Source organism: Ahaetulla prasina, chromosome 14 (assembly GCF_028640845.1).
Source record: "Ahaetulla prasina isolate Xishuangbanna chromosome 14, ASM2864084v1, whole genome shotgun sequence".
Taxonomy (NCBI): domain Eukaryota; kingdom Metazoa; phylum Chordata; class Lepidosauria; order Squamata; family Colubridae; genus Ahaetulla; species Ahaetulla prasina.
In genome coordinates, this window is record NC_080552.1 from 15,560,316 (window position 1) to 15,576,203 (window position 15,888).

Below are 15,888 nucleotides of genomic sequence, written 5' to 3' on the forward strand. Positions count from 1 at the left end.
AACATCGATAGCTCTTTGGGGAGGTCTTACGAGATATTTGCAGAATTTCTTTCAAGTTGAGAGACACATCTGGATTTTAGGCACAGGTGGGCTTCATATAATTTAACAACCGGTTCGGCCAGCACTGAAAATGTGAGCACGTGCATGCGTACGCTTGCTTTGCTCGTATGTGCGCCTTCCGCACACGCACTTTGCTCGCACACGTGGCTTGCACGCATGCGCGTGGCTTAGAAAATGTGGCTAAATAGGACAGCATAGTGCCAAGGCAGGTAGGTGGGTGGGTGGATGGGCAGGTGGGCCCACCCAACCCCCAGGTCTCAACTACCGGTTCTCTTGAACCGGTCCGAACTGGCTGAATCCCACCACTGATTTTAGGTGATATGCCAGGGCTGTCCTGCGATGAGTTGTTGGAGCCAAATCAAAGAAGCATGGCAGATCAAAGGAAAGCCATTTACCATATTTTTCGGAGTGTAAGACGCACCTTTTTCCCGCAGAAAAGAGGGTGAAAATCTGGGTGCGTCTTATACTCAGAATGTAGCCCTGCCCAGCTTCTCAAACAGAGGTTTCAGAGGCTGAAAAAAGCTTCAGAAAAAAAAGCTTCAGAAAAAAAGCCTCCAAACAAAGCTTCAGAAAAGAAGCCCCCAAACAGAGCTTCAGAGGATTTTTTTTTCTGAAGCTCTGTTTCGGAGGCTTTCAGAGGCAGAAAAAAGTTTTTTCTGAAACAGTGTTTCAGAGGCAGAAAAAAGGCAAAGCAAAAAACAAGGCACAGAGCTCACAACCAAGGAACTTGTTGCTAAAATTCACCTCTGGGAACAGCTGATTGGGGGTATTCCGGGAGGCCGATCCACCTGCCAATTAGCTTTTTTCTTATTTTCCTCCCCAAAAACCAAGGTGCGTCTTATACGCCAAAAAATACAGTAATTTAATTGGATTACCAACCTTCTGGTCGAGAAGCCCAACCTGTTAATCACTAGGCTTTTAAGAAAAGGAGACATCAAAGCAGATCTTTGACACCAAGACCTTTCCCAAGGTGGGCTGTCTGCCCCACTTGATAGACCAGGATGATTAGAGTTCTTGTTGCCCTTTTTGCCTAGACAACAACACCTGTATCCCACTGTCAAGGTCACCTTCCTTGCTCTGTACATAGGCCAGGTGTTATACCTGTATCATTTTGCAAGAGTTCTCCATCACTGCTTGCCACTGGGATCGGTTTCCTGCATCCATCTCCAAGTTGGCTTGAAGTTGACAAAGCCCAAATTTCACTTCCAAGTTTATAGCACGCTTGAGTCGTTTCCCACAATGGACGATCAGCTTATTTTCTTTGGGGATCCTGTTGAAGAATGAAAGCCCGTGTCTCAGCTCCACTTCTAAAATAAACTTTGGCTGGCACTTGGTGCTTACTGTCAAGGAGGCCCCTTGGTCTTCCACTTGGAGGCTGTTAAAGAATTCTAGTCGACCATCATCTTTCAGAAGGGAACCATTTAATTGTGCGTGATTTGGGAAGCCGCGATCCTACCATGAGACATAAAACATAAACAGGGTTGAAGGCAATCCATTTCTAATCTTTGTCCTGGATGAGATAGAGCAGGGGTCACCAACTTTCGGACCTCAGGGACCACTAAATTCATAATTTTAAATTCCGTGGACCACTAATATGATTTGCCTAATGACTGACTGGGTGGGCATGGCCAACTCACGTCAAGGGTCACCTCATCAGCCTCTACTCACCCCTCCCACCCACTCCACTCCTGCCATTTCCAGGACATGATGCAGTCCTACTGGAACAAGGCCCTCCAGCTCTTCGCCACCACCAATGCTTCCCTCCAGCCTTCGCCCAAAGCCCTGCAGCAGGAGGCCGAAGCAGACCCCAAGTCAGAATTTCTTCCCCCCTTTGAGCCACACAAAAAGATCCTGAAGGGGGAGACTCTCTGCAGCAACACAAATGTTATTGCACTTATCCGGCCCAGGGGCCGTAGTTTGAGGATCCCTGATTTAGTGCAATACTTCTAAGTTGTCTAAGCCCAAGTTGTCTGGTGGCATAAGGTATTTTATTGCAAGCAGAGGAGTGGAGGTCTCTTCTTGTGAAATATCTCTTTCATGCTTTCATGCCTAAGGCGAAACTAGAACTCACCATCTCCTGATGATTGGCCCAAAGTCACCCAGCTGGTTTGCAAGGCTAAGGTGGGACTAGAACTCATTGTCCCTTGGTGATTGGCCCAAAGTCACCCAGCTGGTTTTCATGCATAAGGCAGGTCTAGAACTCACGATCTCCCAGTTTCTAAGTTGGTTCCTTAATCACAGAATCAAACTGGCTATAATTATAATTTATACATAAATACACAATTTATAATACCAGATCTGCTACTATATTGCTTTACATGGACTGCATGAGACCTCTCTTATCGGCCCTCTTGAGTCTGAGAAACTCTTAGAAGAAACTCTTGCATAATCACCTCCAAAGCGCCAGATTTGTTCAGGAAAGTCACCCTCCATTCTGCAGCCATTCCTTCAGGCTCAGCACTCAGTTCCCCATGGCCCATCCACTTGCCATTTCCCAGGGTGATTTCTAGAAGGACTCTGTGTGGATCCCCCATCGTGAGGGCCATTTTCACCCTGTTCTCTTGGGCGAGGCCCAGAGATGTAAGATAAGGCCAAGCATGACTGAAATTGGTTTCCAGAACATACTCCAGGTTACATGCTGTGTGGATACACAGGGGAGCAAAACTGCTATCTGAGAAGATTTCCCTTATTATACCGGGCGCAGAGTTGTTAGCCACATCTGGTCCATGGAGCAATGTTCTTAGCGATGCCTGCAAGGGAAAAGAATCAAAAGGCCCCCGTAGTTTTTTGTCCAGTCTAAACAAATACACAAACTGTGTGTGGGAGCCAGTCAGTCTACTATCTATCTCTGTGTTGTGACCTAGGCCCAAGTAGTTAGTACCAGACACAATCAGTGCTAGACAAACATATTTTATTAGAACAGTTGAGAATTATTTCATTCTCAGCCTCGTCCAAACCAAGTCCAAAATGAAGTCCCTCAGAAAAAGTCCTTCGGCCTTATCACAAACCTTTGGCTTCTTTGGCACCCTGCCAAAGGCTTTTCTTGGCAAAGCCCCATGAAGTTCAGAAGCAAGAGATGATGACTAGAAACAAATGAAGCAATGTTGCTTTCCTATAAAGAGCCCAAGAGCAGTTGCTGCTCTTTTAAGCCTTATGGGAGGGGCCAATCATCTCCTGGCCTTACTCCCGAGTCATTCTTTTTGCTTTAGGTGCTCTTGCCTTCTGGCAGCTCTTCACATGCGTGGACTAGGAACAGGCTCCTCCTTTTCCTCTGCCTCTCTGCAGTCCGCCTCTGGAGGCTCTGGAGTCCATGCATTGCTCCCAGATGGCCCTGGCCCCATTTCTGCCTCCAACGCAGAGCCCTCGTCCGTGCCTTTCCCTGACTCCAGGACTGGCCCATTGTGCTCCCCAGCCTCCTCACTGTCTGACTCCGCTGCCAGCTCCGCAGGCTGCTGGCAGACCATAACACTCTGAGCCTAAAGTTATCAGTATTTATTTATTTGTCAAGTATGTATAAGATAACAGATATAATTATAAACATAATAATGAATACAGGAAATGGATACGAATAAATGGGGACAGAAGCACAGGGATGATAGGCACGTTGGTGCACTTATGCACGCCCCTTACAGATCTCTTAGGAATGGGGTGAGGTCAACAGTAGACAGTCTAAGTTAGTGAGACTATTTTCATGGTTGGTAACCCTCTATACTATCATTGCCCGAACTTGGAGAAAAGTGTTGTACCTCTAAAGAATGATTTGCCAACTGGGTTTGAAGGTCTTCTGGATGCAACTTCTCAACTCCAAATATGACACTAATCTTCTGGTTGCCCCCTTGAAGATCCGCAGTTACTCTCTGGTAAGTATCATTGTGACCATATATGGCCTTGACACTACTTTCTGTGGGAAGTCCTAGAGAAGACAATGGAGAAGGACAGAGACAGTTTAGTGGAGAGCTCAGCTTCCTGGCATGAAGGTTTTTTTTGAACCAAGAAACAAAAAGTCAAGTGTCCTTTGAATAGCATAGCATAGCATAGCATAGCATAGCATAGCATAGCATAGCATAGCATAGCACAGAACAGAACAGAACAGAACAGAACAGAACAGAACAGAACAGAACAGAACAGAACAGAACTCAATTCTTTATTGGCCAAGTGTGATTGGACACACAAGGAATTTGTCTTTGGTGCATAAGCTCTCAGTGTACATAAGGAAAATAAAATACATTCATCAAGAATAAAAATATACAAAACTTAGTGATAGGGTTACTAACAAGCTATCAAACTGTACTAGGAAACAAATAAAAACATAGATTGAAAGATACAAGCAACATGGTTATAGTCATGTATATAGTCAGTGGGAAGAGATAGGTACTAGGAAGGATGAGAAGAATAATAGTAATACAGTCTTAGTAAATTATTTGACAGTGTTGTAGGAATTAGTTGTTAACCAGAGTGATGGCATTCAGGAAAAAACTCTCCTTGTGTCTAGTGGTTCTGGGATGCAGTACTGGGTAGAAGCTGAAACAATTAATGTCCAGGATGCAAAGGGTCTGTAGATATTTTCACAGCCCACTTTGATTCGTGCAGTATACAGGTCCTCAATGGAAGGCAGGTTGGTAGCCATTGCTTTTTCTGCAGTTCTAATTATCCTCTGAAGTCTGTGTCTGTCTTGTTGGGTTGCAGAACCAAACCAGACAGTTATAGAGGTGCAGATGACAGACTCAATAATTCCTCTGTAGAACTGGCTCAGCAGCTCCTTGGGCAGTTTGAGCTTACTGAGTTGGCACAGAAAGAACATTCTTTGTTGTGGTTTTTTTGATGACGTTTTTGATGTTAGCTGTCCATTTAAGGTCTTGCGATACGGTAGAACCTAGAAACTTGAAGGTCTCTACCGTTGATACTGTGTTGTCTAGTATTGTGAGAGGTGGAAGTATGAGAGGGTTTCCTCCTAAAGTCTACCACCATTTCTACGGTTTTGAGTGTGTTTAGTTCCAGATTGTTCCGGTCGCATCATGAGGCTAGTCGTTCAACCTCCCGCCTGTATGCGGATTCATCGTTGTCTCGAATGACACCGATCATTGTTGTGTTACCTGCGAACTTCAGTAGTTTAAGTCTTTGGATAAGAACCGAACAAAAAGACCAATTCTGATGGATTAATCTTTAAATTCTAGGTAGTATGAATTCAAGTGACTTCCCCAAAGATTCTAAAACAAAGAGGCAAAGCATTCAACATTCATTACCTATTGCATAGAAGTTGCTGATGTTGTGGGTGAAGCTGCCTGTGAATCCAACCTCCCTCTGAAAGAAAATGTTTGCCAGGTCAACACAGAGACCTCTTGCACCCTTTGAAACATGGGCTTGATCCTTTTGGATTCTTCGATTCAGTTCCAGGGAACCTTTCAGTTTCCCCTGAGCTACGAAAATATCATGGCTATCCTGGGTCATGGCCACCATCATGCTACAGAAGCTTTCATTCCCACATAGACATTTGCTCCGGACATGAATTGACAAAACAGATTGGTTCACCACAACGGTCACAAGGCCTGTTAGACAGAAGGAAGACAATCAAGGTTGAATCAGGATGGCATGAACCAAGATTAGAACCCTGCCAAAGCGGCCAGAGAAATTATAACTCTTTGCAGATAGTCATTGGATTCATTTAGCAAACATATAAAGAACAGTTGCTGGAATTGGGTATGTCTAGTCTAATGAAAAGAAGGACTAGGGGAGACATGATAGCAGTCTTCCAATATCTCAGGGGCTGCCACAAAGAAGAGGGAGTCAAGCTATTCTCCAAAGCACCTGAGGGAAGAACAAGAAGCAATGGGTGGAAATTAATCAAGGAAAGAAGCAAACTAGAACTAAGGAGAAATTTCCTGACAGTGAGAACAATCAACCAGTGGAACAACTTGCCTCCAGAAGTTGTGAATGCTCCAACACTGGACGTTTTTAAGAGTTTGGACAACCATTTATCTGAAATCCTATAGGGATTCTTGCCTAAGCAGGGGGTTGGACTAGAAGACCTCCAAGGTCCCTTTCAACTATTCTATTCTATTCTATTCTATTCTATTCTATTCTATTCTATTCTATTCTATTCTATTCTATTCTATTCCATTCCATTCCATTCCACTCCACTCCACTCCACTCCACTCCACTCCACATCCTATCCTATCCTATCCTATCCTATCCTATCCTATCCTATCCTATCCTATCCTATCCTATCCTATCCTATCCTACCCTATCCCACTCCACTCCACTCCACTCCATATTCTATTCTATTCTATTCTATTCTATTCTATTCTATTCTATTCTATTCTATTCTATTCTATTCTATTCTATTCTATTCTATTCCATTCCATTCCACTCCACTCCACTCCACATCCTATCCTATCCTACCCTACCCTACCCTACCCTACCCTATCCCACTCCATTCCACTCCACTCCATATTCTATTCTATTCTATTCTATTCCACTCCACTCCACTCCACTCCACATTCTATTCTATTCTATTCTATTCTATTCTATTCTATTCTATTCTATTCTATTCTATTCTATTCTATTCTATTCTATTCTATTCCATTCCACTCCACTCCACTCCACATTCTATTCTATTCTATTCTATTCTATTCTATTCTATTCTATTCTACTCTACTCTACTCTACTCTACTTTACTTTACTCTATTCATTCAAAATTACAACCGCACTGAAAAAAGTGACCTACAATTGGTCCTTCCACTTGCAAGTGTAGCAGCATCCCCATGGTCATATAATCAGAATTCGGGCATTTGGTAAGCCGCATATATTTAGGATGGTTGCAGCTTCCCAGGGTCATGTGGCCACACCATTTTCCACCTGATTACAATGAGCCTTCACCACAGAAGATTGTCAACAATTGTTTTCTCCAAAGCACCAGCAGCTGAAAATTCCAGATCTACCTGGCAGCATTATCTATCTGGCCCCTACGATCTGATTGTCCAAACCAACAGAGATGCTGTACCTTCATTAAAATTGATTCGGTGCTTCAAGGAACTATTCAGGGAAAGATCCTGAGGTACAATGAGCCATATGCTTTCAAGGTTGTGCTGCACGTGGCCACGGAGGGTCACCACACCGGCTTTCTGTTCCTTGGATCCTGAAATGCCCACCTGGAAGGAATGCTGATTCAATTTTACCGAAGATGTCAACAGCAGCCTGTTGTAAGAAAGAAACTAATGAAAACCAACATTATTCTAAAAAGGCTAAGCAAGCAGCCAATTCAATTTTACAATTGAAGGAGCTTTCTACGGCGAAGGTTGTAGAGAGTATGGTGGCATATCAGTTTCCCTTGCACCTGGATGAAACTGTCTATCTAGATCCGTTCCAGTCCGGTTTCCGACCCGGGTACAGCACGGAGACGGCTTTGGTCGCGTTGGTGGATGATCTCTGGAGGGCCAGGGATAGGGGTTGTTCCTCTGCCCTGGTCCTATTAGACCTCTCAGTGGCTTTCGATACCATCGACCATGGTATCCTGCTGCGCCGGTTAGAGGGATTGGGAGTGGGAGGCACCGTTTATCGGTGGTTCTCCTCCTATCTCTCTGACCGGTCGCAGTCGGTGTTGACAGGGGGGCAGAGGTCGGCCCGGGCGCCTCACTTGTGGGGTGCCGCGAGATCGATCCTCTCGCCTTCTGTTCAACATCTATATGAAGCCGCTGGGTGAGATCATCAGTGGGTTCGGTGTGAGGTACCAGCTGTACGCGGATGACACCCAGCTGTACTTTTCCACACCGGACCACCCCAACGGCCATCAAGTGCTGTCCCGGTGTCTGGAGGCCGTACGGGTCTGGATGGGGAGAAACAGGCTCAAGCTCAATCCCTCCAAGACAGAGTGGTTGTGGATGCCGGCGTCCCGGTACAGTCAGCTAAATCCGCAGCTGACCATCGGTGGCGAGTCATTGGCCCCGATGGAGAGGGTGCGCAACTTAGGCGTCCTCCTGGATGGACGGCTGTCTCTAGAAGATCATTTGACAGCCGTCTCCAGGAGAGCGTTCTACCAGGTTCGCCTGGTGCGCCAGTTGCGCCCCTTTCTGGACCGGGAGGCCCTATGCACGGTCACTCACGCCCTCGTGACGTCTCGCCTGGATTACTGTAACGCTCTCTACATGGGGCTCCCCTGCGCGGGTGATAGATGGAGCCCCTCGTGGCTCCCGTATAACACCTATCCTGCGCGGTCTGCACTGGCTACCTGTGGCTTTCCGGGTGCGCTTCAAGGTTTTGGTGACCACCTTTAAAGCGCTCCATGGCATAGGGCCGGGTTATTTACGGGACCGCCTACTGCGACCAGATACCTCTCACCGACCGTGCGCTCTCACAGAGGGACTCCTCAGGGTGCCGTCAGCTAGGCAGTGTCGCCTGGCGCCCAGGAAGGGCCTTCTCTGTGGGGCTCCGCCTCTGGAGCGAACTCCCCAGGACTCCGTCAACTTCCGGACCTTCGAACCTTCCGTCGCGAGCTCAAGACTCATTTATTCATCTGTGCAGGACTGGCTTAGTTTTTTAGATTTTAAATTTAGAGGGGTTTTTAAATTGATTTTAATATCTATATTTTTTACTTTTAATTAATTGGGCAGTAGAATAAGTTTTTTAATGATTGTTTTAATTTGTATATTGATGTTTTTATATGCCTGTGAACCGCCCTGAGTCCTTTGGGAGATAGGGCGGTATATAAATTCAAACAATAAATAAATAAATAAATAAATAAATAATATTTGCAATTTTGCGGGACTGCAGAAAAGTCAACAGGTATTATGAGACATACAAAAAATACCTCAGCAGGTGAAAACACTTGGGCAATTATATCTGGTCTCTGAAACTCAATAGGGTCAAGCTAAGTTACTACTTCAATGGAAGGCTACCAGAGCTGTAGGCTATGCTGGAAGTCAACAAGCAGCTCAGAAGAAGACAGTGGAAGGAAGTCCATGGATTGTGTCCATGAAATCAGCAAAAGTTGAGCTGGAAGTAAAGGAGACCTGATCTTAACTTTCAGTGTATCCTTCTTAAGTCTGCTTATTTTCATTAAAAAAAACAAACAGTAAGGTGGGACCACCTTACCTTTATATATATATATATATATATAAGGTAAAGGTAAAGGTATATGTGCTAGACGTTCCCGACTCTAGGGGGTGGTGCTCATCTCAGTTTCAAAGCTGAAGAGCCAGCGCTGTCCAAAGAGGTCTCCGTGGTCATGTGGCCAACATGGCTAAATGCCAAAGGTGCACGGAACGCTGTTACCTTCCCACCAAAGGTGGTCCCTATTTTTCTACTTGCGTTTTTTACGTGCTTTCGAAACTGCTAGGTTGGCAGAAGCTGGAACAAGTAATGGGAGTTCACCCCGTTATGCGGCACTAGGGATTCGAACCGCTGAACTGCCGACCTTTCGATCGACAAGCTCAGTGTCTTAGCCACTGCGCCACCACGTTCCCCCCCCCTCTATCTATATAGGCAGTACTCTATCCTGCCCACATACACAACTCACAAATCCATTTGGCTAACAGAAATGAATCAAACCACAAGAATTGGTGAAATAACTGCAAAGCGATTTACACCACGCAGAAACAAGCAATCCTGTTTTTCATTTCAGCAAGTCAAGGTGTTCCGGACAAGATGTTCAAGATCATCTCTGGATTATCACCTACCCCCCCACTTCATTTACCTTGATGGTGTCTCCTTACTCAGGAACTGCAGCTCCACATATTTAAACTGATCTAGAATGTCTTGCTTTAGAGCAGCGCTCACACGAAAGGCTCGGGTGTTTCTTTTCATCTCATTGTCAAAATTAGCCGCCAGGAACATTAGATTTCGTGTACTGGTGTGGAGGTCAAAAGATCCATTGAAGCCATTTTGGCCATGACAGTTTAGACTGGCCTGGACCTAAAGCATCAGGAAAGCAAAGTCAAAAGATCACGCTAAAGTCCAAAATCAATGGCTCCAGATGTCAAAAGAAGGAGGAGAACATATATAAAGATAACTACTTTCAAATGATGGGTGCATTTTGTAAATCATAGATCCTGCCAGTAGAAGAGATTATTTGTAGCTCAGGGTTGAATTGTGGGCTCCTTGGTGCTCACTGAGCTTGTTTTCTTGAAGATGTTTCATTATCCAACTATGTAACATCACCAGTGCTATAAAAGAGTGGAGTTTGCAGGGAGGAGGAGGAGGAAGAGGAGGAGGAGGAGGAGGCGACGGCGACTGCGACAGCGAAGGAGAAGGAGGAGGAGGAGGAGGAGGAAGAGGAGGAGAAGGAGAAGGAGAAGGAGAAGAAGAAGGAGGAGGAGGAGGAGGGGGAGGAGGAAGGGGAGGAGGAGGAGAAGAAGAAGAAGGAGGAGGAGGAGGAGGAGGAGGAGGAGGAGGAGGAGGAGGAGGAGAAGGAGAAAAGAAGAAGGAGAAGGAGAAGGAGAAGGAGAAGGAGAAGAAGAAGAAGAAGAAGAAGAGGAAGAGGAAGAGGAAGAAGAAGAGGAGGAGGAGGAGGAAGAAGAAGAGGTCCTTGGTGCATCCTGAGTTTGGTTGTTTTCTTGCAGATGTTTCATTACCCAACTAGGTAACATCACCAGTGCTAGGTCATCAGTGTTAGGTCATCAGGTAACTAGCAACAATGAGCACAAGGTCACCAGCTTGAATTTTTTTTTTTTGACTGCACTGTTATACTGGTTCAATGTTTTGGTTCAGTGCATTGATAGAATCGGGGGCGAAAAATGCAGAAGAATCAACAGAAATGATTAAAGATGACAGTGGAGAATATATTTTCGAGTACCTGAATAGTTTGTGGGAAATGTGACCAATTTTGTTGAAGAAATTGAGGATTGAGTTCAACTCCAGAGTCTGGTCCATTAAGCCAAATATTGAACTGTTGGAGTATCTGTTTTTAAGAAAGGAGTTAAGAGAAGCTTAATTGTGGTTGTGACACAGACCAGCCATTTCCAAACCCTCTTCTAGAGATATTGGATTTGTAAACCTAGTTTAGAAGGGACACAGTGACTCAGTGGCTAAGACGCTGAGTTGTGGATTGAAAGGTTGGCAGTTTCAGCGGTTCGAATCCCTGCGTAACAGGGTGAGCTCCCGTTACTTGTCCCAGCTTCTGCCAAGCTAGCTGTCATGCCCCTGTCGGAGTCTGAATCTGAAGGGGAAGAAGAACGGCTGACAAAGACTGAGAGGGTAGATCCATTGGCTGTGGAAAAAACTGGGGAAGAGCAAAGTCAGGCTGGGCAGAGTAGGGGAGAAGTAGAACAAGGGAGAGTGGGTTCAGATGAAGACCAAGGCCCACCCCCTCCTCATCCTAGGCAGCGCAGGGAGGAACGGAGAAGAGAGCAACTGGGTTGCGTGGCTTACGAGGGAGGAAAGGGACCTGATCCTCTTTACAAGGCACAGCTGTTGATGGAGTTTAAAAGGAAAGGCAAATGGGAGGGGCGTTCGTTAGGAACAAACGCTGAGTTTATCTGGTGTTTCTTTGAATCCTGGCATCCTCCCAAACTGGTTTGATTTATTGCCTTGCTACTTTGCTTGCGGAATTCCTTATTTTGCTTGCCCTGCTGGATTAATTACCTTGTCTTGCCTTTGGATTTTTTTGTTAGAAGTTTTCTGCTTACAACGTTTGGGACTGAAGTATTGCCAGCCAAAGACTATTACAGCTGGCTGGAAGAGCTCTCTCCAGGCCGGAGAGTTGAAAGGGACATTGGGGGCACAGTTGGTGATAATAAAGGGACTCCTATCGGTTCTCTGGCTGTGTTGCCTTTGTGTCACGCCCCAGGTCATCACACTAGCAGTTCGAAAGCACATAAAAAAGGCAAGTAGAAAAAATAGGGACCACCTTTGGTGGGAAGGGAACAGCGTTCCGTGCGCCTTTGGCATTGAGTCATGCCGGCCACATGACCACAGAGATGTCTTTGGACAGTGCTGGCTCTTCGGCTTTGAAACGACTAGCGTCAGGAACTAGAGTCAGAACCTAGAGTCAGGAACGACTAGCACAGGGGTCTCCAACCTTGGTCCCTTTAAGACTTGTGGACTTCAACTCCCAGAGTCCCTCTTAAAGCTTTAAGTCTTAAAGGAACCAAGGTTGGAGACCCCTGGACTAGCACACATGTGCGAGGGGAACCTTTACCTTTAAACCTAGTTTGGCATTTGTTTTCCTTGATTCTGACGTACTTCTGTTTTCTCTTTTGGGATGGGTTCAGTTTTAATCCTAAATCGTTAATATCGATATACGTACCTGGAATGAATGGGCGATATCCAGCTGTATCAGATGGTGGGATTGGCCCATGCTAGATTTATTTTGGTATTTTCCCAGGAAGCTTAGTACTTCTTTTTGGCTGATTTTCAGTTTCACTTCCAGCTCTTGATTAGCCTGTAGGGTTTGATAGTTTCATGGTTTCAAATGCTCGGTCAACAAAGAAACACCTAAATTTGGAATCTGAGAGAGTTAGTGTCAGGATAAAGAAAACCGGTGCCGAGATTACATGCGCCTAGGACTGAACCCTGTTGAGCCCAAGCTCATAGTCTTCGAATTGGCTTCTTCTATATCGGGGTGTCAAACTAGATTTCATTGAGGGCTGCATCAAGGTTATGTTTGACATCAGGGGGGCAGAGTGGGTGTGGCCAGAGTGGGTGTGGCCTGCTCAGTGCCATTCATGTCGGGGGCACCTGTGGCAGCTCAAGCGCTCTGTCAGTGAAAACGGGCTCCCGAGCTCCGTTTCTAGCTGTGATGGCCTCCTGCAACCCTCTGTCAGCAAAAATGGAGCTTGGGAGAGCCACAAGCTCTATTATCACCATGGGCCAGTCCCTCACTGTTTCCAGGGTGGCCCCATGGGCCACATCTAAACACCCAGTGTTGTGGTCTGCCAGCAGCCTATGGAGCTGGCAATGGAGTCGGACAGCGATGAGGCTGAGGAAGATCATGGGCCAGTCCTGGTGGCTGGGGAAGGCCCGGATGAGGACTCTGCGTCAGAGGCAGAGGTGGGGCCAGGGCCATCGGGGAGTGATGTGCAGACTCCAGAGCCTCCAGAGGATGACAATAGTGAGGCAGAGGAACAGGAGGAGCCTGTTCCTAATGCACGCATGAGAAGAGCTGCCAGAAGGCAAGACCAGCTAAAGCAAAGAGGACAACACAGGAGTAGAGCCAAGAGATGATCGGTCCCTCCCATAAGGCTTAAAAGACCAGCAACGGCGTTTGGGCTCTTTGTCGGAAAACAACGTTGATAGCTTTGCTCCTTTTTGACTTCAACTTACATGGGTGAGATTCCGCACCATGATGCACGTTTCTGTATTTTGAGGGAAAATGCTGCTGTTATATGGATGAGTCAATCTTGCACATATCTAGAGATGGAAGGAAGATAATCCCATAGCACTTAAAAATTGAAAGAATGACTCCCCTGCCACTCTTTCCGTCCATGCTGATCACTTACATATGGGTTTTTAGTTGGATAGCCCAAGGTGAGGGTTAGAATGGAGTCTTCCCGCTCGTCAGTCACCAGTCTGGTTTCCAAAGAGTAGTGTTTCTCCTTCTTGTTCACCGTGAATGTTTCCTGGAGAAGGAGACTTTGTGGAATGGGGAGACTTAGCGGATGCCTAGGATGCAAAGGAAGAGAAGCAGGAGTCTCACTTGAGATGGAGATAGGGGCTGCTGAGGGGGGGGGGGTCTCCTCAAGAGATGGAGCAGGACTGCAGCCACCCTTGGCAGGTTGACTTTTAGGAGTTAAGAGTAAAAAACAAGGAAAGATAGCAGAACCACCATCTGATCCTGGAAGGCAAGGAAGGAGATGAATGAGGGAAATACTGGAGGAAATGTCATCAGCGTCATTTAAGGAAAAATATATGAAGTTTTCAGTTAAACCAGGACTTTTTGGTCTGAATTAGGCAATAATTCAAGTCCCTGCAGACTTCTTGGCAAGCTTTCTTCAGAAATGCTAGGCCATTGCTTCCTTCTTAGAGCCAAGAGAAAGTGGCTGGCTTGAGGTCACCTAGTTGGCTTTGGGCCTAAGATGGAATTAGAACCCATCTTCTGATGCTTGAACCACTCCACCTCACTGGCTCAGTCAGGTAACCTATCCCTGCTGTAAATTCTAATGAATGTGAGCAGGTGAGAAGGGAACCAAGGTACCTGAACAGGAGAGTTCCACGTTTCTGATAAAGCATTTTTTCTTTCTTCACTTCTTCTAGCTGTGCCTCGAACCGTAGGACAAGAGGTGGGTTCTTGTGGTCGGTGCACACAACGGATGTAGAAATGTTTGATTTTCTAGGCTGAAAACAAGAAGCCATTACTAAACTATCTAAGAGAAAAAGAATCATTGCACACAGGGGTGGGATTCAGTCGGTTCGGACCGGTTTGGGTGAACCGGATGCTAATTTTACATCTGGTTCACTGAACTGGTAGTTGCAAGGACTGGCTGGCCCCACCCACCCCACCCCACCCCTCCCAGGAATCTCCACGCGGCCCTCTTTGGATGCCAGGTAACTGCAGCACCCACATCGAGGCTCTGGGAGGGCGAAAAACAATTTCACGGAAAGCCTCCAGAGCCTGGGGAGGGTGAAAAATGGGCCTCCTGGAAGTTCCAGAAGTCTGGAAATAGGCTTCTTTCAGGCCTCCGGAGGGCCTCTGGAGCCCAGGGGAGACCGTTTTCACCCTCCCGGAGGCTTCCATCATGGTGCAGGAGGCCAAGTAGGCCACGCCCACCATGGCCACATCCACCCAGCAACCAGGCAGAGAACCGGTTGCTAAAATTTTTGAACCCCACCCCTGATTACACAATGAAAAGCGAATGATACTAATTTATTGAACACAAAGCTGAAAGGCTACAGTCGAGGTCTCCAAACTTGGCAACTTTAAGACTTCTGGACTTCAACTCCCAGAATTCCCCAGTCAGCATGTGTCTCTTCGTAGTTCCCATCAGTCCTGTTCTTCTTTGCCCACCCACCGACCCCGCTCCCAAATATCACCTTACCACTTCCAAGTGGCAATAAGATGCCGTCAGATTAAATTCCTTCTTTGCAGATGTCAGTCTAAAACGAAGAAACTTGGTGCGTTCATTGTTTTCCAGGAGAACTTCATGTTTTATCGGTTGGCTCCACACTGACATTATTTCATTCTGGCTGTGCAGGAACCCTTTCATAACCCGACTGGTTGTGGATGCCTAATAAGTCAAAAGAATGTATTCTTTAATTCTGTCATTTTTTGGAAATGAAGAGAATGTGAGAAGCGATGCTTCGCTTGGTAACCCATCGTCTCCCTAGTATTTACGGTAATCCCGACGCATCAGTTAAGGATAACTTCATGCGGTTGAGCTTGTTAACTAGTAACTTAATTTGCCCATTTTCTCAGTTCGGTAATAGAGTGTAATCTTCGTTTAATAGATCCTCATTTACTGGACTCTGAATATAACAAGCTAAATTTCTGCCCTCTAGAAATAGCAGACAAGTCCATTTAATCTGAAGCAGTCCACAACTTGAATGTGTGAAACTATCTTGAGACTGACAGAAGAGACAAGGGAAGGAGTTGTTGTTAGTAGATTGGAAAAGTGATTCCTGGCTTTTGGAGGAATGGATTCATACCCCTTAATGCCAGCCCAGAGGTGGGTTTCAGCAGGTTCTGACCAGTTCTGGAGAACCGGTAGCAGAAATTTTGAGTAGTTTGGAGAACCAATAGTAAAAATGCTGACTGGCCCCGCCCCCATCTATTCTCTGCCTCCCGAGTCCCAGCTGATCGGGAGGAAATGGGGATTTTGCGGTAACCTTCCCCTGGATTGGGGAGGGAATGGAGATTTTACAGTATCCTTCCCTTGCCATGCCATGCCATGCCATGCCCAC

The 15,888-nt window shown here is 46.1% G+C and overlaps 1 protein-coding gene across 1 annotated transcript in view; it reads right to left on the reverse strand.

Moving 5' to 3' along the window:
• LOC131185316 (uncharacterized) overlaps positions 1-15,888 on the reverse strand; it is a 92,224-nt gene that overhangs the window by 27,870 nt on the left and 48,466 nt on the right. Inside the window, exons 29-38 of the mRNA XM_058157755.1 lie at positions 15,027-15,215; positions 14,186-14,325; positions 13,491-13,653; positions 13,315-13,401; positions 12,299-12,433; positions 9,768-9,966; positions 5,304-5,606; positions 3,807-3,973; positions 2,454-2,810; positions 1,162-1,512 (exon numbers count right to left, since the gene is read on the reverse strand). Coding sequence (XP_058013738.1) covers positions 1,162-1,512; positions 2,454-2,810; positions 3,807-3,973; positions 5,304-5,606; positions 9,768-9,966; positions 12,299-12,433; positions 13,315-13,401; positions 13,491-13,653; positions 14,186-14,325; positions 15,027-15,215 — 2,091 coding nt within the window. The remainder of the gene's footprint in view (positions 1-1,161; positions 1,513-2,453; positions 2,811-3,806; positions 3,974-5,303; positions 5,607-9,767; positions 9,967-12,298; positions 12,434-13,314; positions 13,402-13,490; positions 13,654-14,185; positions 14,326-15,026; positions 15,216-15,888) is intronic.